Genomic DNA, 27,198 nt, shown 5'->3' with positions numbered 1-27,198 from the left:
TATTTAGAATCATTATGCACACTTGATCGAAGCAGGCAAGCTTTGCTAGCCCAAAATCTCAGATAAGTGCCTGCCAGCAACTTTTAAAAAGTTGATCTGAGCTCAACTATTTCGCGTACGGGAAACCCATCGCGCGATGGGTTTCCCATACGCGAGATGAAGTATGAATCAGGCTTTATCGCGGCTGCATTGTTTGATGGCAGATATGTTATAAGACTAATCATAAGACTGATCTCTATTGCTAGAGCTTACCGATGCAGGAAGGAGATAGAGACAGTGGTCAGAAAACAGAACAGAGAACTGTAGCTGAAATGGAATGGCACAGATGGAGTGTAGCAATGCAGCGGCTACCGTACAACATGGCGTCCATGCTTTTGTCTGGCCAGTAGGGGCAGAATAAGGGGAAATGCAAACAAATTCTTCACAAAGGACAGTGCAAAACAGTCCTCTCAAAGCCTTGCCGCGCACATCACACAGAACGGCTCTTGAGAGGTACTTTGGACTCCAATGGCAACACGCAAAGTTCAGTTCACCCAAGCTCGGAGACGTCTGCAGCGAGCAAGACAGTTTCGGACAGATACCGGTATGCCAAGCAGCACAGTGGTAGCAAGTCAAACATGACCTCTACTCATGAATATAGCAGAACCACCTTCCTACGTAGTGCGAGACTCCCCCCCCCCCCCCCCCCCCCCCCCGGGCTGTTCCAGGACTTCATTTACGGCCACCTTGCTTGCGTGCATAGACAGCCAGACACTCACCCAGAGCCCATGAAGGCAGAGAAGCAGAAAATTATGGTTACAAAGCAAATCTTCATACATGTATGATCAAAGCGCTTCTTAAAACCCTGTTTATCATGAACCAAAAATCAATCATAGCGTCAATCGAACTAAAGGAATTTGTCTGAAATATGTGCACATAAACATATCACTGTTATACGGTATGAAGACCAAATAGAGAGATAGCGCAGCACAGGTGCAATATCAGCACACAACGGTGTAGATATGGCAAACTGGACATTGCAAGACTATTCTCACTGCCAGAGAGGCGGAGAAGACGAAGACCAGTGGAGAAAGGAAAAGTCTTCAGCTATCTTCTGCCTCAATGAAAGCAGAATCTCATCCATAGCAGAGGATCATCATTGGGTGAACAGCACCGTCGACGACATGGGAAAACATTCACACCAAATACAACTACACACGTCTCGCCTTACTCCTCTTCTTCAGCGGTGATCTTGGCGAGGAGCTCCTGAGCCGCGACGTACTCTGCGGAGACATCCAGCTCTTTACAATCAGCCTGAGTAGGACATGAGAGAGAGAGAGAGAGAGAGAGAGAGAGAGAGAGAGAGAGAGAGAGAGAGAGAGAGAGAGAGAGAGAGACAAACCAATTCGCTAAACAAGCCTGTCATGAACAACAGTCCTCGTCACCAGCAACAAAACACAACAACAAAACAAACAGACTTTTCCCGTTCGCATCTTTCCCTCAAATCAATGAAAAAACAAACAAAAAAAACGAAAAACCCCCAATCACCCCTAATCCAGCACTAGATAGACTACACAGGCAGTTGGAACATGCAGCCATTGTCGGTTTCGCTCCCAGGCCGTCTGACTAGGGGCAGGATCAATTTATGCATGCAAGGCGTGCGGCATCACACACATGCACATATCCACAACAGCATTACATCACCAAAGTACTATGGAGTCACTCACCAGGAGTACTCGCAGTTCATCGATGGATCTCTCTTTCCGTCGTTTGCAGTCTGGAAGTACCGCCTCCGTCTCAGCTATCGCACTTTTCTGCACCAGGAAAAGCAATACAACAAAAATGACTGAATCGGAAATTGATTATTTCTCATCCAAAGCCTATCTCATGAGCCAGGCGTAATGTTGTCCACGCGTCTAGCAAGACTACTACCGGTGTGTGTGTGATATTTTGCCGAGAGGAAGCAGATTTGTTAGCTCCTGGTTCTCTCTTTGTTGGCCTCCTCCACGGGGCGGCCCTGGCCTTCTGGTCAGGGTCGTCCCTGGGTATTGACTAGCAGTAGGCTTTTCATGCCTTGCAGCCGGTTTCGCACGCGCGGAAGGACAATCAGTGAGCTGCAGTAGTAGTGATAATGCATGGTGACACTCAGTGAGGCCTTGATAGAAGTTACTGCTAATTCCTTGACCTTTGGAATGACTGTTGCCGGTTCGAATCCCACAATTGCATGTGTTACCTTTTTGTGTCTTTTCCCATTTATGCTAATGATGTAATCATTACTCATTACTCTTTGTAGTAGATAGAGTAGTCACATGAGCTTCTCTGATTGGCTGTTGCTAGGCGCCAGTGCCTGGCCCTGGTATAAAGGCAGTGGTTTCTCCTCATTTCATCCTCTTTCTCTTCGGGTCCTGATGGCGTTGTGAGCTGCTGCTGGCTACTGTTCAAGTACTGTAACTATGACCTTCTCTCCCCTCTTCTTCTATTCCTCCATTGTTGCATGAAACTATATAACATCAAGAAAGAGTGTCTTGTTGTAGATGTGTGAGTGCTTTGTGGGCGCTAGAGTTTGAGCTGGTTACGATTCAGTAACATTTATGGTACCGAAACCCTTGTGAATTTAGATACGGCGTTGAGGTTTGAGACATTAGAGAGGTTTTGCATTCCGAATTTCGGAATTATTTTCGGAATGTGGCGGCAGCAGTCGAAAAAGTAGTCGAACTTTCGGAAGTGTGGTGGCGAAAGTGCATGGTTTTCTGAAAATGGATTTTCGGCTCTTTCATGTTTGGGAGTGCATATTTGAATACAAAAAAAAGTGTATTTTTCATGTTTGTATTTTTGCTTTCTGCTGCCCTCGATTATTTGAAAAATTTTCCACGTACGTATGTAGTTTTGATTTTTGCTGGTTTTTGCTGCTCTCGCTGATCTCGCCATGTTGACTAATCTTCTCACACTCCATCACACTCTATCTTCCTTTGCCATGGAGCCTACTGAGTACTGACAGTACAAGACAGTAGTTCGCCAACCTCGTCTTCAGCTGTTGGATCACTTGGTCCACCATCAGTCTGTCCTCGTCTTCGAACCGCACCCAAATTCAGTTTGACCTGCGCACATGGATTTGATCCTCCTCAACCCCTTCGACGCTCTCCATTTTGTTTTGCATGGCAACCCTTGGAAACGAAGTCGAATCAGATTTTCGGAATGCAAAACACTGAAAATACCGTTTTTCGGAACGCGCTTTTTTCGGAAAAGCACAGTCGAAAATCATTCCGAAATTCGGAATGCAAAACCTCTCTAATGCTAAAGTCCTTTCGTGGGACAGCAGGCGAAGAGTTCGATGTATTTTGGGCAAGGTATTTGGCTGTTGCGAGTGCAAATGGTTGGGACGACACTAAGGCAGCAGCAAATTTGCCATCCCTGCTTGATGGTGCAGCATTTGTCCTCTATTCCCGATTAAGCACGGATGACAAGAAAGATTTGTCTAAAAATAAAGAAGTTGTTATTGGATGCCTATTCGGTGTCGAGCACAAGAGCATATCAATTGTTTTCGACACGCCAGTTACGTGGGGATGAGGCAGTGGAGAGTTATGCAGCAGATCTACAAAGATTGGGAGAATTGGCTGGCCACAAGATAACTTCTGATTCTGATCCTATTCACTCATTGCGTAATCCTATATTTGGGAGAGATGATGTAATCGCGTGCCGTGGCAAAGTGCCGAGTTGTGGGCAAAAGTCTTTGCCCGCAACCTCTTCCTTGCCAAAGAGTTTGTAAAAATTTATTTTGATTGTTTGGTGCAGTGCTTTTTTCTTGTTCGTGTCTTTAGTTCAGTTTTGTACATTGTACATGTAGTACCGTATGTGATGGCGGCGACTGGGTTTGATCCCGATGGCAGCAGCGATTCTTCTCTGTCAGGAGACGATGGTGACAAGCCTAGAGTCACTGGTAGCTACTGTTGTGTTCCGTTGTGCAAATCTGAGTATGGAAAACCAAATTCACCAAAGTTCCATGACTTTCCAACCGATCGTGCTTTGAAGTCTGCTTGGCTACATGCCATTCGTCGTGATGAAGGGAAGCACTTCAAGGTGAAGCCGAAAACAACAAAAGTTTGCGGACTACACTTCCAAGAAAGTGACTATCGTGTTGTGAGTGATCGTGCTTTGAAACGAAGACAAAAGGAGGGAAAGGGTGGCAAGCCTCGACCGCGCTTGGTACCTGGAACAGTACCTACCGTCTTCTCGTTCCATAAATCAGCGACACAGGGCCCTTCGCGAAAACCACCAGCTAAGCGGGTGTTCTTGAAGCCGGTTACGTCAGACTCCAGTTCGAGTGACGAAGATGCTCAGGCAATGGTTGTGGATGACGGTGAGGGCAGCCACCAGGACGACTCAGTGGATGAGTTGGAGAGACTCAGGCAACAAGTAGCAGAATTGAACTTGAAAAATGAGAAGCTTGACTTAGAACTGCAGTCCGCTAAGTCGTCTCGGGATGTGAGTGTGGGTCTTTGCTCCAAACTGTGGAAAGAGCAAAAGACATTGGAAGAGGAGCTCAGGCAGACAAAGGAAAGCCTGGTCCTGCACAAATTTGACATCCGTAGGTTCTCTGAGAAGGCCCACATGGTGAAGCTCTACACCGGCTTCACGTCATTTGACATGTTTATGGCATGTTTTCGCTATCTGGAGTCAGACGCTGCTGAGATGCGAGCTTGGAAAGGATCGAGGACGAAGCTTGATGGTGAGCGACTCGGGAGAAAGAATGGTCCATTGCCTAAACTCAGCCTGGAGATGCAATTCTTCTTTGTATGTGTCAGGTTACGGCAAGGACTCGTGTTGGACGATCTGGCAGATCGATTCAAGGTGGACAGTTCAACCCTGTCAAGGTACTTCACGTCATGGGTGAATTTGATGTATGTGACCTTTAAAGAATTGCTGGTGTTCCCGTCTCGTCGGCGTATCGACAAAGACATGCCCAAATCTTTCAAGATATACTACCCCACTACTAGAGTCATTATTGACTGCACTGAGTTTTTCATCGAGCGGCCGTCCCGTCTGTCCACCAACAATGCAGCATTCTCCGCTTACAAAAATCACACCACGTGCAAGTCCCTCATTGGAATCACTCCTAACGGAACTATCAGCTTTGTCTCCACGTTGTATGAGGGGTCAATCTCGGACAGGGATATAGTCATTGACTCGGGCTTCATCTCACTGATGGACCATGGTGACTCAGTCATGGCGGACAAGGGCTTCAACATCCAAGACCTCCTTGCTCCATACGGTGTCCGGCTGAATATTCCACCATTTAACACCAAGGCACATCAAATGCTCCCCCAGGATGTTGTCGAAACGAAGTCCATCGCTGCTGTAAGAATTCATGTGGAAAGAGCCATCAACCGCATCAAGCAATATCGTCTTCTTGATGGTGTCATTGACAACAATTTATTTGATATTCTTGAGCAAGCTGTCTTCTCAGCGTGTGTTTTATGCAATTACCAACCCACATTGGTTGCTACCTGATATGGTCTCGATGTCAATACAATTTTCACACCTTCATTCATAAATCGCCCTGTCCTGTTGAACAATGTACATAATTATGTAAATAAGCGAACATTTTTATATTATCACAGACCTAAACGGTGGTGTTCCCAGAAACTGTATTATTTAGGTGCAGCTGTGCGCATTATTCTTTCTATTTGCTGCGTTGAGAGCGTTGTCATTACTCTGTTCTTTCTGGTTTTGGCACCACCCCACACCCTATTATTTGATCATTATTGTATTTCGTCACCTACGGTGTTCTAAGCTGCCATTCCTTTTACTAGTGCTTCCTATTGGCACATCCATTAAACCAGTCCCTTACCCAGCCAGTACTCAGACGCCTACAAATCGTGTTCAGTACTCCACGAGTACAGTGTATTAATTTTGATGATTGAATAGAAAAACAATCACTTTGAAAGAAGATTGTGAGTACTCCACGAGAACTAACAGTGTATTTTATGATTGAATGGAAAACAAGAACTTTGAAAGAAGATTGTGAGTTCTCGAATAGTGCTATGGTGAAGTCTCTCTCTCTCTCCCTCCCTCTCTCTCTCTCTCTCTCTCTCTCTCTCTCTCTCTCTCTCTCTCTCTCTCTCTCTCTCTCTCTCTCTCTCTCTCTCTCTCTCTCTCTCTCTCTCTCTCTGCTATTGGCCTGGTTGTGATGAAGCCGAGACCCAAGGTCGGCAGAGCATCCCAGACCACGCCACCACTCCCCTTATTCATGGCTCACACATGACGGGTTTACGTGGCTCTAGTAAAAAAAATAGTAACTAGGAAAAGAAAGTTCGAAAGAAGTCCAGTGTTGACATTAAGAACAACATCACATTAGAGCAGCATGAATGGCCGGAAGGTAATGCGAGAAATAAAATTTCTCCAGTCGGGGCAGAAACTCCTTCACAAGGGAATGATCAGCAGCGACAGTTTCCACAAACAGACCATCTGGAAACCATATGACAAAGTCGGCAGCCTCCACATCGCAAACATACATCTGCGTTTGAACTTGGTAGTAGTAGGTGTGCGTTCGCTTGAGGACCAAATTGCCATCAACATCCGTCAAGCATGAAGTCCGCCGTCCAGCAAACTCACGAAGCGACATACCATTCCGCATGGTGAAAGGACACTTGATCTCCACCACACGCTGCAGTTTGCCATTGACCATGACTAGACCATCAGGCGAAGCACTAAGCCATGGTTTGGTTGGATGGATGAAAAGGCCACAGGATTCGACGAGAACAGGAACATCCGAAGTCTGTGCACGTGTGATGTAGGCTTTGACAGCATCACATTCATGCGCTAAGCCATACTTCATAGCCGCTGTAGGATGCTGCGGTGGAGCCAATTTCCTGTTGATGATGGTGGAGAAATCATCACTTCGTCGGCTTGCAATACTCTTAACAAGTGTTGCAGTCACTCGTAGTCGCCGCTCGTTGTACCAGGAGAGGTTAGTTGACTGTCCCTTCGTCTCCCTTGCAATTTCAGCTGCACGGGCACTGGACACAGCAACACGGTGTTCATAAAAATCAGCAGGCGATTCCGGATTAATAGCGGCCATAGGCACAGGCGCCTCACAAGAAGACTCTGGTACACCCATCTGGCGCTCACTGTCTGACTCACTGCTGCTGCCCTCGTCACATTCCGAGTCATCTGGGCTTGGGACAGGAGAAGGTTCAAGTAGCTTTAGCCAACATGAGCTGCCATACATCTTGATCTTTCCCGATTTGTCCTCAGCCAGAGCCTTCTCCTCAACGCGCTCCAAGTCAGTACGCAGCCTGGCAACTGCCTCAGGATTGACGAATCTGCGGTTTGTAGGCCTGGGGTCATAAAACGGGATGCTCTTTTTCTTTTCTACAAGATCTCTGCCTGAATACGTGTCCTTCTTCAGGTGGACTTCCGTTACTCTGCTGGCCTTGACGCGTGCTGCTCGGGGCTGATTCCATTGCATCAGTTTCTCAGTACACGTTTTGGCTGCCTCTTCACGCAGGCCAAGCCTTACAAAGTCCTCCAATGCATATAATAGGCCCGCTATGTGGTTACAGGAACCAGCTAACCCAGCAGGGCATGTGCAATAGGCAGTGAGAACCGTAGGGACATGTGACACACCGCCAGCAGTGCAGCATATCCGAACGTTGTATTTCCTGTCCTTCCGGAAAGAGGGCAGGACGACGCAGCGGACAAAACAGAATTGTGGAAAGACAGGCAGTGAATTGAACTGGATCTTCTGGATGTGGCCTGACTTGAAGAACCTGAACCCTTTGTCTATTCCACGGAACGAGCTGTACTTGGCTGTGCCGGAATCACCAACCTCCTCGTCATCCTCCCCATCATCATCCTCCCATTCGTCATCAACTTCAGCAGCGAGAGCACTATCAGCAGCGGCAGCACTATCAGCAGCGACAGCACTATCAGCAGCGACGGCACTATCAGCAGCTACACCACTATCAGCAGCGACAGCACTATCAGCAGCGACAGCACTATCAGCAGCTACACCACTATCAGCAGCGACAGCACTATCAGCAGCGACAGCACTATCAGCAGAATCACCATGATCACTGGCATGTGAAGTAGCAGGAATAGCAGCAGTGTCGTCACCTCTTGCAATCTCGTGCCCACTGATGACTTCCTGGACCGTCCGCTCTGTGAAATGCACATACAGGGTTCGGAATGAGAATGATGGCAGCTGACTTAGATTATCCTTCCATCCCTCGGTGGGGAACGGGGGACACTTCTTAGATTGGGGTGCACGACACCTGCGGACTTCAGACGCTCAGCTTTAGCAGCAATGTTTACACCACCATCAGGGTCAACAATTTCATGTGCCAAGCCACCACGTATGTAGTCTTCAACTCTGTTGAACACAAAGAACAACACCCAAACAACGAAATAAATTTCAAAATTGAAAACATTGACAACCGAAAAAGGAAAATAATGATTATGGGAGGATATGTGGGATAATTCCTAACTAAAGGCGAAGTGACGTAAAACCCAAACAATGTTACTTCCCGGTTCTACTCACTACATGTATTACCATACCGTCTTGCAATTAGGTCTAAAGAAAAATCCCAGCACAAATCTCACCTTTTCAGCAATTCAGGTTTCGTTCCCGATCGACGAGCATTACGGCAAGCTAGCCAACGCTTCAATTCTTTCACGGAAAGTTGACTTGCCAAGCGTTGAGAGCCATCAGGATTCCGACCTAACGATGCTCCAGGCACATCGTCCTCGGAGAGCTTCACAGCCTGCGCCTCCATCTCCGATAAACAAAATACTACGAAAAGTGTTCCTTGCAGAAGCAGCTGACACGGCCTAGATTTGCTTCTGCCCACAACTCGGCATTTTCCAGGCTGGTCGCGTACGCATGACATCATTACGCAATGGGCCTATGGTTGTGGAACAATTTCTCACAGGTTTGCCGCCAACTTTTGCCTGCCAGGTCCGGATGAGCTTGATCGGCCAAACAGCATCGCTAAGCAACTGCATCGAGCGTGTACGTATATTGCGTCTAGCGGAACGAGACTCCGCAGCAAATAAGCCCAGGAATGTCGCTGCAGCTACAGGCATGGTATCGGGCCGGTCATCGGGCCGGTCCTCAGGCAAGTCTGTTCTGTGCTACAATTGTGAGGAGGCTGGGCATGTCAAGAGGAATTGCCCAAAACTGAGGAAGGGAACGTTGAAGTGTTTCATTTGTGATGAGCCGGGTCACATAAGAGAGAACTGCCCTGAGTGGCGAGAATTTCAAAGAAGCCGAAGCGCAAAGGGAAAGGTTGCTGCGGTGAATTCGGAGTCGAGCTCCACGCACAAGTGTCCATACACTACTAGTAACAGAGCTGACGACCAGGGCGGGTAATTTGTTGCCGTCAGCGTCTTCTTGCGTCCTCTCCGCATCCTCCGCAGTGGTGTGGCGAGCCCTCGGATCAACCCCCAGCTAAAAACAATGCAGTGGCGTTCGGCAAAGCAAGTGGACTCCTGGATGAGAAAGGAAACAGGTCACACTCGCAGAAATTTCTTCCTGCGCGGTGTATCGCTGGAAGCGTGAATTTGTCCTTGGCCGTGTTGTTTGGACCTGAGTGGCCAGTCGTCGTGCGGCGATGGTGTAGTGTTATTAGCTTGCTGTGCACACTCCTCGTCGCTCGTGAAAGTACGTCTTGTGGAGCCCTTGTGGGACGTTCGGTGCCCACCCTCCAGCTCAAGATTGTGTTTTCCTGATTCACGAAGGCCGAAGCAGCACGCGTACAGACGTTTGTTGAACAGAACATCATGTTCATATTATTTTTTATATTGTTCCTTTTTCAGTCGTTGCATTTTATAGTGGACCTGCAGCAGACTGTTCATCTGGTTTGTGATATTTCTTTCCTCTGTTGGTGAGTTCTTTTCCATCAATATGGCAGCTTGTTTTGATTTCCTTTTTTTTCAATACATTCTGCTGTACCGTTCCTGTTTTGTTTTGCGCCACTGCCCCTCACCTTGCGCTCAGTTCTCTGAGTGGAGGGCGGCGTGACCCCAAGGGGTAGTTGATTGATAGTAGTAGTAGTAGTAGTAGTAGTAGTAGTAGTAGTAGTAGTAGTAGTAGTGTGTGTATGTGTGTGTATGTATGTGTGTGTGTGTGTGTGTGTGTGTGTGTGTGTGTGTGTGTGTGTGTGTGTGTGTGTGGGTGTGTGCACTGCCACACCAGTGACCGCTGTTTGCGGAGCAAAGCGGGGCACCGCCGGCACAACTGCGACTGCAGAACATGCAGCTCTGGCTCCGAGCGCCGCACCATCCCAGGCCCGACCTGCTCTCGGAAGTTCACACGTCCCCAGTACCTGGCTCAACACAAGTGCAAGAAGTAACTTTGCCCTCCTTGCCTCTTTGAGGCACTGCATCACCTGTATTGATTTTCCAAAGGCAAATAGATGCCAATCACGGCAATCTCAAGGGTGAAAAATGCATGTACTGTAAGACCAGATATTTTAACGTCAATTAAAGTTAACGATCTCCGGATTTTCGTGAGTTAACGAGGTGAAATTCTAACGAATTCTGTCTCAAAACCGGCAAATGACTGTACATGTACATATCGTTTGGCACACAACGACATTAATGTTAAAGGGGAAGTATACCCTAAAATCAAATTTTCACCAGATGTAGTCTTCTGGGTGCTGAGTCGAATGGTCTTGGTCCGAGGAAGCTGCGACGCTCCCTTCCTTCTTTTTTCCCAATTGAACCCGCTCACTTCCACCGAAACTGGGTGACTGCGCCCTACTAGATGGGGATTTGTATGCAAAATGTCACTAAAAGTGCTATGTCGTTCTTATAAAAGCACGGATGACCGCGATTGGCCCATATGTTGTAGTCTTTTGGACGCTGAGTCGACTGGTTTTGGTCCGAAAAGGCTGCGATGCAGCGTTCCTCATTTATTCCCAATCGAACATGGTTGAACAAGCGGTCACGTGCTCCTGGGTGCCCAAATCACCTGGTCACCGCGCCAGCAGGCGACAACTAACGTGTTACTTTCACACCAAGGTTCAACTCGAGTTCAACTCGAGTGACAGGACTGCACCCAAAAAAGGTCAAACAGGCTAGTAAGTTGTACCCTGCAGGCACGGTGACCATGGTGACCAGGTGACTGGTGTACGCAGGAGCACATGACCGCTTGTTGAACCATGTTCGATTGGGAACAAAGGAGGAACGCTGCATCGCAGCCTTTTCGGACCAAAACCAGTCGACTCAGCGTCCAAAAGACTACAACATATGGGCCAATCGCGGTCATCCATGCTTTTATAAGAACGAAATGGCGCTTTTAGTGACATTTTGCATACAAATCCCCATCTAGTAGGGCGCAGTCACCCAGTTTCGGTGGAAGTGCGCGAGTTCGATTGGGAATAAAGGAGGAAGGGAGCGTCTCAGCTTCCTCGGACCAAGACCATTCGACTCAGCACCCCGAAGACTACAACTGGTGAAAATTTGATTTTAGGGTATACTTCCCCTTTAACGATTCTTTCAAATTTGTTAACTCGTTAGAATTAAATGTTCGTTAAGATTACTGATCTTACAGTACATGTACCGTAAAATCCCGCCAGAGCGCCCCGTCTCTACAAACCCCTACTCAGTAGCTGTTTGTTTTTGTCCACATAATTATTTATTTTACGAGTTGGGTTTGTGAATACCGTAAAATCCCGCCAGAGCGCCCCGTCTCTCCAATCCGCCCCTCCCTGACTTCTTGTCAGGGACGTGATTGATTGTATCCTCGTATGACTCTGTCGCAGTCTGTGATGCCGTACTGCACTGCAGACGCGTGCTCGACCCCGTTGGAAATGTACGCAACAGTGCCCACCCTCCTGACTAGGAATCGCACAAACGCTGCGTTTTGTCGGGTCTGTTCGACTCCTGGCTCTTGACCTTTGGTCGGTGTACGAGATGCACGAACAGTTTTCGTAGGGTGAGTACTTTTCATGTAGCACTGAATGCGGCAAGTAGGACTCGCCCATCCGCCCCTCCCCACCTGAAGCGTCGAGGAGGTAGGGGCGCTCTGGCGGGATTTTACGGTAATACTGGAAATGATCATAAGCAATGCTACTGACCTGGTGCTTGATATCGTACTGATCTTTGCCCTCCTCCATCATTTGAGTGAGCTTTGCCGTTAGCTGCACAAGCTCCTTCTCGTAAGACTCGACATCTTTGGCACAGCTGCACACAACACAACCGCGCATACGCACAGGTACCGTATGATGACCAACACGATGCAGGAGCGTGACACACGGTACGACCAGCACGACCATGCTCGTACCACCTTTCGTCCAGATTGGTGCGCCCAATTCACCAAAAAAAGCACTAAAAGAGTGCTAAAACGTGCGCTGTTGGCTGAAAGATCCGATCCCCCCCCCCCCCCCCTCAAGGGGATGCCCCCCGACCCTGGTGGTACCACTCTCCACTGCCCTGTGACACCCCTGCGGCATGTCTAAATTCACAGTACATGTACATGTTTACTCGTCCCCGGGGGAAAATCGTGGACGGTTTTCTGAGAACATTTTTCAGTAAATGCGGACTAGAAAATATGCGAAAAGTGCGGGGTGAAATCAAGGGATTTGCGGCAAAAATGCGGCCCACTGCGGTGAAATCTGACTATTTGAGGTAGTCAACACACAGAAAATCATGCTGATATTCATATCGCAGCACTCGACCTATATAGCCGTATACAGCAGTGGCTATCAAGAGTACACATATTACTACCCCCTCCCCCCGATGCATGATAATTCCTTGCCGCCTGGACTGACTTTGTGACTTTTCTCACATCTCCCACCAGGTTGGGAACCCTAGAGTAGCGAGGTCAGACGCGTGACCAGTTCACGGACTTCGCTTGTCGCGCTTGGCCCATCCCTGGCCCATTGAAAATCGATGATGTAATGGCACATAGGTTTTTACTCGATTTTTCGATTTTTACGGGAGGCATCAAAACTGACCTGCGTTTGAATTTCGCTTGTGCAGTCTCCTTGCTCTTTTTGGCCGATTTCAAGTTTCTAGTCCTTTGGTAAGGATATGGAGCAATGCCTCCACCCGTTCGCGCGGCGTCCAGACGTTTCTCTGTCGACGCGCTGTCTCTCGCTTTTTGCCAATATTCGAGGGCGGGTTTCGGTCCTTGCGCCTCTTGTTACGCCTTAGGTTGTTGCTGCATCGTGTTCAGCGCCCCCTAATCCTTCGGACTACCAAGTTTCATTGGCGTAACAAGAGGCGCACCGACGTTATGGCTCCCGACTGGTGTCACTGTCCAGCAAGGAGGATTGCTTTGGGAAGGCATGTGCACCAATCTAAAAAGCAACAGAAGCAAGCGAATCGCCATCAATCCGATTAAACTTCGCTTGCGTCTGGTGTGCAGCATTTTGTATCTATTCAGAAGCTTGTTGGTGATGAAGGTAAGGAGATGGCTACTTCAGTCCCGGTCCCAGGTACTGTTTCGGAAAGCTATGTCTTTCTTGCAAAGTTTTGTCCAATTGTATGCATCATTTCAGAAATGGAAACTATTTCCAAATTTCCAATGCTGTCAGTGTTACTCAATCAAGGCAACACTACAAATAGTTGTCAGCCAAACATAACCTGTGTGAGAGAGAAAGTGAGGAACGTTCACTTTCACACAGACCATGTCTCTAACAAAGTCTCTCTACTGTACTACTCCAGAACAAACAATACGTTCGAGCACAATTATGTTTTCTAATTCCTGATCGTCTGCAGAAACTTGTCTTGAGAAAGCGCTTCTTCCGACATCATCCATCAACAGCAGCCACCGCTCCCGTTGCCACCAACTCGTCATTGGATCCCAAATATCTTACCATCACCGGTTCACAGCAAAAAGTACATGCACTGGCGATCCTTGAAGACAATTGCACATTTCCCTTCTCTGCACTGCAGAGGAACAAACATTTTCTCTTCAGAAAGTAATAGTTTTCGGCTCGAGTGCATGCTGCACGCAGCGGTGCCGCTAGCCCCTAGCATAGCGAAGTACACGCACGTGACACGCGAGATTACATCATGCACTCTCCGTCGCGACTTGGGACCCGAGTGCCGGGTGCCATTTTTCGAGCTCCCACGCGTACATTCGTCGCGACAAAAAAATCACGTAGTCGGGCTCCTTTCAACACCAATAACTCTCTTCCAGTTGCTCTAACCCAGCCCAAATTTTAGATTTGAACGCCTGAAGCTCTAAGCTTTCCGTAGATACCCAATTCGATAGGGTTTTCCAAAATTTAATTTTCGCCTGACCTCGCTACCTAGAGAGATGCAGAAGCCTGACTGGCTGGCTCCTTGCCGCGCACTGCATGCTATGCTACTGTCTCTACTAGCGAGGTCAGGCGAAAATTAAATTTTGGAAAACCCTATCGAATTGGGTATCTACGGAAAGCTTAGAGCTTCAGGCGTTCAAATCTAAAATTTGGGCTGGGTTAGAGCAACTGGAAGAGAGTTATGGGTGTTGAAAGGAGCCCGACTACGTGATTTTTTTGTCGCGACGAATGTACGCGTGGGAGCTCGAAAAATGGCACCCGGCACTCGGGTCCCAAGTCGCGACGGAGAGTGCATGATGTAATCTCGCGTGTCACGTGCGTGTACTTCGCTATGCTAGCGGCTAGCGGCACCGCTGCGTGCAGCACTCGAGCCGAGAACTATTACTTTCTGAAGAGAAAATGTTTGTTCCTCTGCAGAGAAGGGAAATGTGCAATTGTCTTCAAGGATCGCCAGTGCATGTACTATTTGCTGTGAACCGGTGATGGTAAGATATTTGGGATCCAATGACGAGTTGGTGGCAACGGGAGCGCTGGCTGCTGTTGATGGATGATGTCGGAAGAAGCGCTTTCTCAAGACAAGTTTCTGCAGACGATCAGGAATTTGAAAACACAATTGTGCTCGAACGTATTGTTTGTTCTGGAGTAGTACAGTAGAGAGACTTTGTTAGAGACATGGTCTGTGTGAAAGTGAACGTTCCTCACTTTCTCTCTCACACAGGTTATGTTTTGGCTGACAACTATTTGTAGTGTTGCCTTGATTGAGTAACACTGACAGCATTGGAAATTTGGAAATAGTTTCCATTTCTGAAATGATGCATACAATTGGACAAAACTTTGTAAGAAAGACATAGCTTTCCGAAACAGTACCTGGGACCGGGACTGAAGTAGCCATCTCCTTACCTTCATCACCAACAAGCTTCTGAATAGATACAAAATGCTGCACACCAGACGCAAGCGAAGTTTAATCGGATTGATGGCGATTCGCTTGCTTCTGTTGCTTTTTAGATTGGTGCACATGCCTTCCCAAAGCAATCCTCCTTGCTGGACAGTGACACCAGTCGGGAGCCATAACGTCGGTGCGCCTCTTGTTACGCCAATGAAACTTGGTAGTCCGAAGGATTAGGGGGCGCTGAACACGATGCAGCAACAACCTAAGGCGTAACAAGAGGCGCAAGGACCGAAACCCGCCCTCGAATATTGGCAAAAAGCGAGAGACAGCGCGTCGACAGAGAAACGTCTGGACGCCGCGCGAACGGGTGGAGGCATTGCTCCATATCCTTACCAAAGGACTAGAAACTTGAAATCGCCCAAAAAGAGCAAGGAGACTGCACAAGCGAAGTTCAAACGCAGGTCAGTTTTGATGCCTCCCGTAAAAATCGAAAAATCGAGTAAAAACCTATGTGCCATGACATCATCGATTTTCAATGGGCCGGGGATGGTCCAAGCGCGACAAGCGAAGTCCGTGAACTGGTCACGCGTCTGACCTCGCTATCTCTACACGGACATGTACAGCAGCTTTCAGTGCCCCAATCGTGCATTTTCGGGAATATCACGGTGATCTTGTCAAAAACACTGTGCTTTACGAAACATTATGTAAATCGTGGATTTCGTGCGCGCGGCCGTGGGATTGAGATTTTCCAATGGGATTGTAAAGTTTACGCTTGTATGCACCAGTAGATCATGCTTAATGCCCAGTACATGTTTACCCCCGTATGCATCAGTGCCTGGGCTTGTCAAGTCCAGCACAAGACTGCTTGTCTTGTGCCTGCTCATTTTCCAACCCAAGTCCATGAAATAAAACATAGAAAATTAGGTATGTATTAAGACTCGGATTTAATTTCAACTACGTTACTACTGCAAATCAACGTCAACTGTCAGTGAATCAATGACACGGTGCATCTGTCTCTACTGGGTTTTCACCTTGCCCAACGAAACATGGTATGACGAATGTACAGTGTCTTGTGGTCATGAAATAGAAAAAAATCTTTTGAGAGAAGATAGGGCTAGACGAAGGTAACAACCCTTCATGTTTGAAACACAATAGCAGATGCAGAGCATTCACTCAGCCAGCATCTCCGTTTCCGTCCATGTTGTCTTATAGTCACTCAGTACATCGTCTCAAATAGATCCTCTAATCGAGTCCTTCGTGGGGATCGATAGATGACTCGTGTATAATTTTTGAATTTTCGGATCGTCAGTGGAAATGAAGAAAGGAGAATATGGAGCAGAAACTCACCGCTTCGTGATTCCAGTTTGTCTGGTCAGCGCCTTGAGACGAGGGTCCTTCTCCATTGCTAAATTATACGGTTTCGAAACACAAAACTGGCTGGCTCTCCTCGAAACGGGTTCGTTCTCTTCCTAGGCAGCTCCACGAGGTTGCTGTTTTTGTTGCTGTTTTTTGACTTTTATCTGATGCCGCCAAAACTTTTTGATGCATTGAGCAATGATTCCCATGAGCATACATGAGTCATTCTACGTCAACAAGTAATCACGATGACATCATAAAGCTTACTCTGCATTTTTGCACGCATGCACACAAGTTGTCATCGCCGTTGCCAGGTCTACCATGGTCTACACTACAGACAGCACTCGCGAATACTCAACTAACTACTTAGTAACTAAGACAGTAAGTTCTCAAGCCTTCAAGGCTCGGGAGTCGGGGGGGGGGGGGGGGGGGGGGGGGGGCGGGGGTGAGTCGAGCACGACTCGGCAGATTACAGTCTGTGCACCACACATGGTGCACCAGACTCAACCCCCCCTAGCCCTGGCCTAGGCGCTGCCCTTTGCCAAGTGACCATGGTGACAGACTCAGCCTGTGTCCCTGCAGGCTTGGTCACACACACATGACACAGTCACAGCAGAGTATGCAGTGAGTATCGGATGGTCTGCTTTCGGAGCACAAACCCGTTTCGAGGAGAGGCACCCCGGAGTCTCCGCTCCAGTCCTGATAGTGATAAAGTAATGTCACATGCATACTAGCATGTACCGGTATACCATGGAAAACAGTCATGGAGTTTGCTCATCAGTCATCATAGTCATTGTGACAGAACTACTCGGAAAACTACCTAAGCAGCCATGCAATACCAACAGTAGTCCGTAAATATGGACACATCATCGGCAGGGTATGAGTGCCGAGATTCCGTTCAACTATGGCACATCAGAGTAACACGTCACAGTGTGGCGCAATATGCCGTAGTGTACCGGGTGCATGAACCAGTGCAAAGGACACTGAGTTCCGTATTTCCCCACGATAGTACATGTACGCAGATAGAAGATCATCGGGACATGCACTGTACTGCGCGGTATACTCGCATGCTGCAGCACGAAGAAACCTTCGCCAATAGACGTACAGATAAAGCCTATAGTCGTTGTACTGTCGGGCGCCAAAGAACGAGCACATCATCATCATCGGCTAGGATTTCACCAAGCACAGCATACCGGTATACATGTAACGTTACACACGTGGCTGTGGTGACTCAGCTCAGTGTGCGTAGACTCTAGTAAGCTATATGAAGCAATTCATTAGGCTAGGCTACAATACTGCCCCCCCCCCCCCCCCCCATTCGGCAATACATGTGTACAGTCATGTACATGGTGTGCACTAAGGCCAGTAAGGGTAAGAGACAAAGTGGATTAACGTGACTGCATTATGACAATATGAGTACATGTACACAAGATAACCCAACACATGCTGCAGGATTACTGGACAACACAGTCCACACGTACACTCCATTCTCCAATCACGGTTGGAGATCAAAACTCGCAAGTAAACCAGGTGTCGCACTCATACACAGCGGGTGTGACTTGGCGACACTTCAGTTGACAGCCGCAGTCGCCAGTCGGCCGGTGCACTGGCGGCTTCAGAAAGTGTCCAAATGCAATTTGGTCAAAGGAAGATTTCGGAAATGTGTTTTGCAAACTTGATAGAAATTGTAAATAGTCTTCTCTATAAAATACTTTGATAAAGCGACATTGTGTTCTATTTCGATTAGAAGTTTCACAAAAGAAAAGAAAGAGGACTCTACATTTTTTTCACACTCCCTAAATTGAGGCACATCCTAGGCTAATCTTATAACAAAGCAGATCGTTATCCTGATGCACCAGACAGTAAACAAGTCTAGGGTGCACTGATGATTGGTGAAGGTTTCATTGGAGAAAGACAAACCAGCAGACATAGATTATAAATCATGGCATCGGTGACAGCGAGCCAGCCTCACAAAGAACAAAGGTAAGAACAGGCTGGCAAGGGGAAGAGCATGCGCTTGGTGTTTTGTACAATGTATTTGGATCACAGAGAACATCTTACATGAATACTTCCAGACTCTAGTAGGTGTCAATCGATCACATTGTAGTCCATCGCGTGTTGTTGACACTCGGAGTCTTCCTGGTGCATGGAAAGCTGTGCAAGACAGCTTCTAGGAATGAGGGTAGGGTTTGTCACACTGAGTGAGCTCATTACACGTACACTTCGACGGGCAGCTAGCAATGTCGCGAGAGAGCAAGTGCTGGTTAGCCGCCGCATACGCGTTCGTAAACTGCACCGACTTCGGGTCCATGGCCGACTGGTAGTTCCAGAACGACCCGGCTGCCACTATGCCCCGCGGCCATATCATGGCGGTGACAGAGGCTGCGAATGCACTGTCCTGCCTGCGGTCATACATCCACGATGCCACCGGTTTGGAAGAGTTGATATAACACTGTGTTATGTAGCAGTAGTTATCAGACCACATGGAGAACTCACCGCCCAGCAGCAAGTGAAGGTTGCTCTCGGTCACCTTAGCACTGATGTCGGTCCACAGGTTCGTGTAGGGTAGCGTGGCGTGATTGACATAGAAGTGTGACCCGCTGCTTTCAATGGTGAAGAAGCCTTGAGGCGTTGTTTCACTAGCATCATGACGTGACCAGGTGTCGATGATGGTCTTCGGGGTGGCAGCCTTGGATCTGTGCACATTCAGGCCATGACAGAGCGCGTGGGCGTATGCAAACATGCACACAATAAAGCGCTCATGCGCATGTGCACACATGCATGCACAGACACACAGACACACAGACACCTTGACCTTTGACCTTTGACGCCCATCGCCGGAGGCGATGATAGCAATGCTACGGCAGAAGCCATAGCAACTTGTGCTGGGATTACACCATTCAACAGCTTGCAAGGCTGAAGAATTGACCGTCACTATTCAGCCTGGTCTACACCATACAGCTATTTGGAGTGACATTTTCTGGCCAGTGAATCCCTTTTTTTGGTCTTTTTCATTTTTTTTCTTTTTTTTCTTCTTTTTTTCCCGCACACACATCACACCACATACTCCGGCATGCACTGGCTGTTGGTAACCACCCAGGAGAATGAAAGAAAAGTCAGGAAGAGTCTGAGAAAGAGAAGAAAGACGTGTGTGACCATAATCGTCGGGAATCGAACCCGCAATCTATCGATTGGAAATCGCTGCACATACCACTGCACCATATGGGACACACACAGACACACACACACACACACACACACCTTTGACATTTGATGGCCATCGCCAGAGGTGATGATAGCGATGCTACAGCAGAAGCCATAGAAACTTGTGCTAGGATTGCACCATTCAACAGCTCAGCAAGTTGCAAGGTTTGAAGAAATGACCGCTACTATTCAGCATGGTCTACACCGCACAGCTATTAGAAGTGGCTTTTTCTGGCCAGTGAATCCCTACTTTTTGGTCTTATTTTTTTTTCCTGCACACACATCACACCACATACTTCGGCATGCTGTTGGTAACCACCCAGGAGAATGAAAGAAAAGCCAGGAGGAAAAACCATATTTTGACTTCTGGGTATATGTACATAAACATAAAAAAATTGCAATTTCATGTGGCCTCTAATGTGGCCTCATGTGGCCTTTTAATTTCCTAAACATAAACAAGTAAACTTATAACGGAGCCACGTATCGATTAGGTGCAGAATTAAATCTCTGCTTTGTGGGCTCAGACCAGCATATGTTCAGGCGTTTTAAGCAGCTCTTCAACGGTGGGTGTAGATAGATCAGATCTACCAAGCACCGGAGGCGAAAAGCCAAAATCCTACCTGCGGCATCTATGCTACCCTTGTGCCAGGTCACACATTTCTAATTGACTGTCACGGAGTTGCAGTACGTATTACATGCCCAAACTCAATCTGCACACACACACATCCAACCAGTTATCTACAGTCGACCTACCCTTATAACGATATTTGCGTCAGACCAAGAAATATTGTTATAAGGGTAATATTGTTATAGGGGTAACTGGTTCATTTCATACACATACGTCATAATGCATGGATTTTGTTCATTTTTTACACTCTTCATAGCATAAAAAACTAGTGTTTAAACCGAACACGGATTCTTCGAACGAATAATCTATCGAATAATTTCGCCCTCCATCGAACGAATAATCTATATTCTATCATACGCATGATGGCATTTTTCAGCACTTTTTAAGTAGTTTTATAAAAAATTTTTTGCTGATTATCGGATTTTGTTATGTGGAGGTGCAAAACCGGTTAACCTGTACCGCCAAGAGTACATGTATATAACCCCCCCCCCCCCCCCAGAGTGTGCAACGCCTGATCCAGCTCTGCATAGGGTCTTGGTCGAAAGTGGTCAAAGACCGAAAATCACATTCACTGCATCCATGTTTCCCTCGTATGGAAAGAACAGAAGTATTACTAGATACCGATAGGAGATTAAAACTTGGAGGAGAGGAGATTGAGAAGAAATTCTACCAGCAGATCTACGCCGTGCAAATATCAGTAGGGTCAGCACTGAGCATAGATCGGGTTTTTTTCTTCTTTTCGATTTCTGATAATTCCTACGACTATTCGATTATTTGTTCATCCCACGAATATTCTAAATTATTCGATTATTCGTTTCAACACTATAAAAAACTGACGTACATGCACATTATGTACAGAGCAAGGTGACCACTGGTGCCCCCATTGCATTTCGTCATTTCCCAGCAACTTATCCAGTGAAGCTTGCCCTACCTAGATAGTGGCCTCCACATATTCCCTGCTAGATATTGTTATAAAATGGAAAATGTCAATTGGTCAGCCCATTTTAGATCGTTATAGAGGTAATATTGTTATAGAGGAAAGGCATTGTATACAAAAGTCAATGGAGTGATTCGGTTTGGCAGAAAGATATCGTTGTAAGGGTAGTATCGTTATAGAGGTTATCGTTATAAGGGTAGGTCGACTGTACATAGGAGCACTTACCCAAACAAAACCTCCTCCCAGCCGACCGCTGTTCGGCCGATAGTAGGCAAGAAGTTGAGAAGCTCCTGTTCCAGTGCAGTGGTGCCCGACAGTGGACACGTTGCTGTTGTTCCTGTACCAATTGGTACACATGTATACACATACATATACACACATACGGACACATACATACACACGCATGCACACACACTTGTACATGCAGTGTGCTATCAGGAGATGCACTTACCAAGTGACACATGAAAACTAGAATGTCCAGTTTCCGTATTGGATACAGCACAGTAAAATGTCCTGGATCAAGTAACACCACGGTCGAAGCAGAAGAACATTGGCAAGACCGGGTGACATGTACTTTTGGCGACTTGATTGGCGTATACAATGAAAGTCGTGCGATGCATCGTTCAGGTAATGATAAACACTTGCTGTATAGATGGTGCCCAACTTACAAATAGCAAAATAGGTTAATACTGTGCAAGTAACGGCTAGGCCGTACATTGGACGCGTTCGATTACACCCAGTTTCGTCCATTCTAGAATTAGTGATGGTGCATGCACCGTTCGATTACACAAATTCCGGCATCAGAACGGACGGAATCCCGTCGAGTCTGAAGAGAGAGAGAGAGAGAGAGAGAGAGAGAGAGAGAGAGGAATTTCTAATTCTCCTGCCAGAATTTACATACTCGACGTAGCACCTATGTACGGATTCAGCGAACTTTGGCCAATGTGTGTGAGAGGGTGTACGGGATCCCACGTGATCTCCTTATATGGTTTTATGTGATTCGGCACGATTAAAATGTGTGGTGAATTCCAGTCGTTCCTCTACATGGCTGCAATCCGTTCATTCTGGTTTTTCTAGAATGATAAAACTTGGATCCAGAATGTGTAATCCAACACGTCCGTTGTACCCATTTCAGCGCAAAATTTCGGAAACACTCACATGAGTAACATTGTATCAGTAGTATTAAGCACAGTACACTGTATTGCTCAATAAAATCCTGTCGTGCCTTGCGTTGCGCAGCCGTAGACCTGCGAACATTGGGCTGCGGAATGATGCACGGCGCAAACTTGATTGATGTGACTGGATTTCATTGAGCAGCACTGTACGCCATGACTGTATTCTGCAAGGATAAGCTTACCAGTCTCGTCACAGCCTATGTGGAAGAGCTCATCCTCAAACAGCGTGGCCATTTCCGTGAAGAGATGTTTGAGTGTGCTGATGGTGCGGTTCTTCTCGTCGTTGCACAGCTGCTTCCGGGTATCACTGCAGAACACCACGTCACCGCTTGCAGCCAGGGGCACAAACCCGTGACTGTGGCCAGGCACATCAAACTCAGGAATGACGCGAATGCCGCGATCCTTAGCGTACGCCACAAGCTCTACAATCTCCTCCTGTTTATAGAACCCGTTGGACGTTGCAGTCAACTGTGGGTATAGCACGCTTTCCACGGAGAAACGACAAAGATCCGACAAATGAAAATGAAGCACGTTCATCTTCATGTAACTCATGCTGTCCAACAGGGACATGACAAGTGCTGGCGGGAAGAATCTCCGGCCTGTGTCTATCATGAGACCCCTGTGTCCGTACACAGGAGCATCACTTATTGCTATGGTTGATGCCACCAGGGACCCATTGACAACAAGCTGGGAGAAGGTCTCCAGACCATACATTGCACCGTAGACTGTATCTGACTGCAGCTCAGCAATACTTGAAGCTATCGACACGCTCAGATTATACGCGTAGGACGTGGACGATGTAAGATTTTCGGTGCCCGAGTCGACAGTGATTTGCAGAGAAGCCACAGCAGCTGGTTCTTCTGGTGCAAAAGCATCCCGCTGAGCTGGGAATGTAACGATCCATTTTGTGTAACGTTCTATGGCTTGCTGCAGACGCTTTGACGTGCTGGTAGTCCGAATTTTGAACGCAGGAGATAGCGGCACTGCTGGGCCCGAAGCACTGGTTTTCTGCGGCAGTGGCCACACAAATATTTGATTATCTGAAATTTCAGCAGCTCTGTCACTATCTACACCTCCTGCTGTAGATCTACCAGCCTCGGAGAGCGCAATAACGCACATAGCCAACGTTACCGCGCAAGACACGGGGAAGGATGGCATGTTGCCTGAGTGAGAGTGACTACAAGCAGAGAAACAATAGTGCGCTATTTTTCTGAAAGGATTATTTCCTCAAGGATTTGTTTCTTCCCAAACCCAGATACTATTACTACTTGTAGAGATCTGCTGCAAACGCCCACTCCGATCCCCCGTCGACGTCGGTGTACAATCAATCCTCTTGACAGTCTGGCATGGTGATGCACACACAGCATGCCCGAGAAGTGCCTTCTGTACAAGGACACGGCGCAGCACTACAATCATCAGTACAACAGCGCGACGCACTTCTTATCTGCATTGCACGTCACGTGGCGCTAGGACAAGGAAGACAAAAGCTGGGGAAATCTGGCCCTTCTGGGCGCTTTTGTTCACGAAAGACAAGTACTGTACAGTCTGTAGTTGGGTGCCACTCTTCTTATTACTAGTATTTAGCTGAGGCTGTGAACCATGGTGAAGGAGCGGCGCGTCGTCGTAGAAGAGATGCAAAATACTATGCCAGTCACGAGTAACACGATTGCCGATTTGTTATTTCCTTTAGGTCGTCCTGTCGATTGTTGCTGTTGCTGCGTTTGTGCGCGATGGAGACTGACAGGTTACTGTCGAACAGGAGCGGAGAGTTTGCTAGACGCTCCTACTCGTCTACAGCATCGCATACAACCTCTCGCACGCACAGCGGCGGTGTAGATGGAGATCGAGATTCTCCCGACTGTGCTTCCGGCGATTTACCTTCAGCTCACGGACACCTGCCAGGACTATCGGTTAGATCCGGAAAGTCACGGAGGATTGCTGCTGCGACTAGTTCACGAGATCATGTAGCTGCAGGAGGAATCGACGAAATGGAGGATGTGGATAGTGGCTTGGATGATGACGCGGTGGAAGACTATCTCATGGTGCGGACGCTGCGTAGCATCGAAGGTAGCCGTGATTTCACCATCATCGAGGCCCTTGACAACAATGGCATCGGGCCGTTTCACTATCGCCTAGTCTTTGTGATCGGGCTGATATCGGTAGCAACGGGTTTGGGCTCGACCGGATTTGCCCTGTTTCCACCCGTGGCACGTTGTCACCTGCACTTATCGTCGCTAGAAGAAGCTGTCCTGACGAGCTCTGGGTTTCTAGGTGCAGCGTGTGGTGGTGTTGTAATGGGATACCTGGCGACAAGACTGGGACGCAGGCGGCAGTTAGTCATAATGATCGTGTGGATAGCGGTGGCTGGATTCGCCAGTGGCATTGTAGCCAACTATTACTGGCTACTGGCTTTACGATTCGTTGTCGGCCTGGGGCACGGTGGAACGGGACAGCGCGTGTCGATTCTGTTCGAGAACATACCGTCGCGTCACCGCATGCTGGGAGCGGCCGTTCTGACCTGTTGTTTCAACGTCGGCAACTTCCTGGAGGCGATGGCCATCAAGTTTCTGATCCCGACGGGGGCAAGTGTGGCGTGGCGGTATGTTCTGTTCACGGATGCCAGCATGTTTGCACTGTGTGTGGTGTTTCAGTGCTGGATAGCCGAGTCACCGTACTACCTGCTCAACATACGCGGTGATCGCGATGCAGCGCTGAAGCAGCTGCAGCGTGCGGCGCGCATGAACGGAAAGACGCTGCCCGCCGGCCGCCTGGTGTCCGAAGAGGAGAAGAGTGAACTGAGCCGCTTGCAGAAACGATGCACCTCCGCCACCAGTCAAAGCACCCTGCTAGGAGGCACACCTGAACGCTCATCTTCACCGGATCATTCGAGATCACCAAGGAGCGTGGGTAGTGATGGCGTTATCACACGTACTAACAACTGCCCCGAAGCATCTTCAGCACACAGCCTACATCCGGCAAGCCACACCAAGTCGCCAGCTGCTGCAGCGAGTCTAGCTGATTTTACTCGCAACAAGGAGCTGCGCAGGACAACTGCTCTGCTGGTCGTTTCCTGGGTAACACTGGCTGTTGCCATGGTTGGCTGTACGATAATGATTGAAGAGGTGCTGCAGGAGAGGCAGTCAACGCACGGAAAGTGCACCGGACATTTTGATGTGTTCCACGGTGGCAAGTGCGATCAACTATCATCGAGTGATTACACGCCCATTATCCTCATATTCCTTTCGGAATTCCTGGCACTCTTCACCACCTACTATTCCGCTAAGATCCTGGGTCGGCGTGTAGCGCTTACTGTGTCCTTTGTGATGTCAGGTATCTTCTTTGCACTGTTACTGATCTGCCCGGTTTCGCTTGGCGTTACAACGTTCCTTCTAGCCGGCTGCAGAATGTCAGTGACAACAGCGTGGAGTTTGATGATTATCTACACCGCCGAGGTGTACCCGACGTACATGCGGGGAATCGCCGTGGGCGTATCGCGAACACTGTACCGCGTTGGCTGCGTCATGGTGCCATTCATCTCGCAGGTGCTGCTGCGCAAGTCGACGTACGCCAGCAAGGGACTACACGCCGGTGTGTGTGCTCTGACAGGACTCATGCTCCTACTGTTGCCCATTGAAACCAAGAACAGGCATCTGGAGGAGCGGTGAAGAAATTATCTGAGACCGAGAAAGCACTACACAACCAATATGAATAGCACACAGCTTGTACTGGCTGGTGTTCAAGGTATGAAGTTATACTTCCACTGTGGTGGCTGAGACACTCTGTAGGAAATTGCAAAGAACTTGGTGATACATCTGAAAGGATTTTGTGAACACAGCAGAAAGTATGTGTCACTGCCTGTGTTGAAGGTCCATTGTATCATTATCACTAGCTGTCAACTAGAGCTGGTCATGTGAACTTACTAGAGTACTGCCGTTAGTAGGATTAGGTGAGGAACAGTAATATTTGTGAAAAAAAGATTTATGCAATTGTTGCTGCGAGAGGTCCCACGAAACGGCGTTTGAGAAGTCCGTGTTATATCGCACACAAGCCGGCTTGTAGGGTATGGCTGTTGAGTTTGGAAGTTTACACGTGCACTATCTACTGGTGAGGATGAATACCACGCTGTACGTAGTGTAGTCCACTAGCATACACTTTATGATCTATATTAGCCCAGCTACTGGAAGTAAAGACAGTAAGAGTCGCGATGGCAGATACTTTGCCAATATACCTGTTATAAACAATTTGAATCCCCCTCAAGATTTTACCTCCCATGTTTATGGGTAAACATGTTCTCAGCATTCTCTTACCACTAAGTGAGCTCTTTGCTTATTCACTAAAGCTATCAGAATAGTACTCGAGAACAAGTTTTCATGCATCCACGCAATTAACGCATGTGATGTCAATTGATCAAATATCGTTGCACCTAGCAGGGCCTAATGAGGCGCTGGTGGACAGCAACTTGGTCTGGCCATAGCCTGACCAATTGCACTGGCTGAGTGTGCTGGGACTGCACTTTTGTGTACAGTACTATAAAACGGCCACAGCATTACACGTTTCTCCCCATGCTTGGCACACCACTTGTGCACCGCGCAATCGCACATGCATTCGCCATGCTTTGCTCATCGCTGCCCGAGTCGTAACACGGGATGCAAGCAACTTGAGTACTGCAGACTAGGCACACTGCTCGTATGGCCATGAAAGTAGCATTCTGTAAAGCAGGTTATGTTTGCGACGAGACATGCTTGGGTTTTAGAATT

At 47.9% G+C, this 27,198-nt stretch overlaps 4 protein-coding genes across 4 annotated transcripts; 1 reads left to right on the top strand and 3 right to left on the bottom strand.

Annotated features, from left to right (window-relative positions):
• Positions 1 to 773: 773 nt before the first annotated feature.
• Positions 774 to 16,662, bottom strand: LOC135811515 (tubulin-specific chaperone A-like). The gene is made up of 4 exons (XM_065324755.1): positions 16,489 to 16,662; positions 12,060 to 12,165; positions 1,707 to 1,793; positions 774 to 1,293 (listed from the first exon to the last, which is right to left on the bottom strand). Exons 1-4 carry the CDS (start codon positions 16,542 to 16,544, stop codon positions 1,207 to 1,209), a joined length of 336 nt encoding a protein of 111 aa, XP_065180827.1. The 5' UTR covers positions 16,545 to 16,662; the 3' UTR covers positions 774 to 1,206.
• Positions 6,150 to 8,839, bottom strand: LOC135811510 (uncharacterized). The gene is made up of 2 exons (XM_065324750.1): positions 8,581 to 8,839; positions 6,150 to 8,350 (listed from the first exon to the last, which is right to left on the bottom strand). Exon 2 carries the CDS (start codon positions 7,445 to 7,447, stop codon positions 6,326 to 6,328), a length of 1,122 nt encoding a protein of 373 aa, XP_065180822.1. The 5' UTR covers positions 7,448 to 8,350; positions 8,581 to 8,839; the 3' UTR covers positions 6,150 to 6,325.
• Positions 16,663 to 18,144: 1,482 nt separating the features above from the next.
• LOC135811508 (beta-hexosaminidase subunit A1-like) lies at positions 18,145 to 23,734 on the bottom strand. Its single transcript, XM_065324748.1, has 3 exons — positions 22,624 to 23,734; positions 21,492 to 21,603; positions 18,145 to 19,193 (listed from the first exon to the last, which is right to left on the bottom strand). The coding sequence occupies exons 1-3, from the start codon at positions 23,597 to 23,599 to the stop codon at positions 18,668 to 18,670; spliced, it is 1,614 nt and encodes a 537-aa protein (XP_065180820.1). The 5' UTR covers positions 23,600 to 23,734; the 3' UTR covers positions 18,145 to 18,667.
• A 99-nt stretch (positions 23,735 to 23,833) lies between these two features.
• Positions 23,834 to 26,868, top strand: LOC135811506 (putative transporter SVOPL). The gene has a single exon (XM_065324747.1). The coding sequence runs from the start codon at positions 24,172 to 24,174 to the stop codon at positions 26,104 to 26,106; it is 1,935 nt and encodes a 644-aa protein (XP_065180819.1). The 5' UTR covers positions 23,834 to 24,171; the 3' UTR covers positions 26,107 to 26,868.
• Positions 26,869 to 27,198: the final 330 nt, after the last annotated feature.

The sequence above is a fragment of the Sycon ciliatum genome, chromosome 3 (genome assembly GCF_964019385.1).
Source record: "Sycon ciliatum chromosome 3, ocSycCili1.1, whole genome shotgun sequence".
In the NCBI taxonomy this organism is placed as follows: domain Eukaryota; kingdom Metazoa; phylum Porifera; class Calcarea; order Leucosolenida; family Sycettidae; genus Sycon; species Sycon ciliatum.
Note: the sequence above shows the minus strand (reverse complement) of the source record. Positions and strands in the feature narration are given on the sequence as shown.

Bases quoted from the DNA above. Each gene is read 5' to 3' on its own strand.
- LOC135811510 (XM_065324750.1), bottom strand. From the start codon at position 7,447: ATGCAATGGAATCAGCCCCGAGCAGCACGCGTCAAGGCCAGCAGAGTA.
- LOC135811515 (XM_065324755.1), bottom strand. From the start codon at position 16,544: ATGGAGAAGGACCCTCGTCTCAAGGCGCTGACCAGACAAACTGGAATC. The intron at 12,166-16,488 runs GTGAGTTTCTGC...TGTTGTGTGCAG, and splicing joins CAAACTGGAATCACGAAGCG to CTGTGCCAAAGATGTCGAGT. The intron at 1,294-1,706 runs GTGAGTGACTCC...TGTCCTACTCAG, and splicing joins ATGAACTGCGAGTACTCCTG to GCTGATTGTAAAGAGCTGGA.
- LOC135811508 (XM_065324748.1), bottom strand. From the start codon at position 23,599: ATGCCATCCTTCCCCGTGTCTTGCGCGGTAACGTTGGCTATGTGCGTT. The intron at 21,604-22,623 runs GTAAGCTTATCC...CAATTGGTACAG, and splicing joins CATAGGCTGTGACGAGACTG to GAACAACAGCAACGTGTCCA. The intron at 19,194-21,491 runs GTAAGTGCTCCT...GAATGTGCACAG, and splicing joins TGGGAGGAGGTTTTGTTTGG to ATCCAAGGCTGCCACCCCGA.
- LOC135811506 (XM_065324747.1), top strand. From the start codon at position 24,172: ATGGAGACTGACAGGTTACTGTCGAACAGGAGCGGAGAGTTTGCTAGA.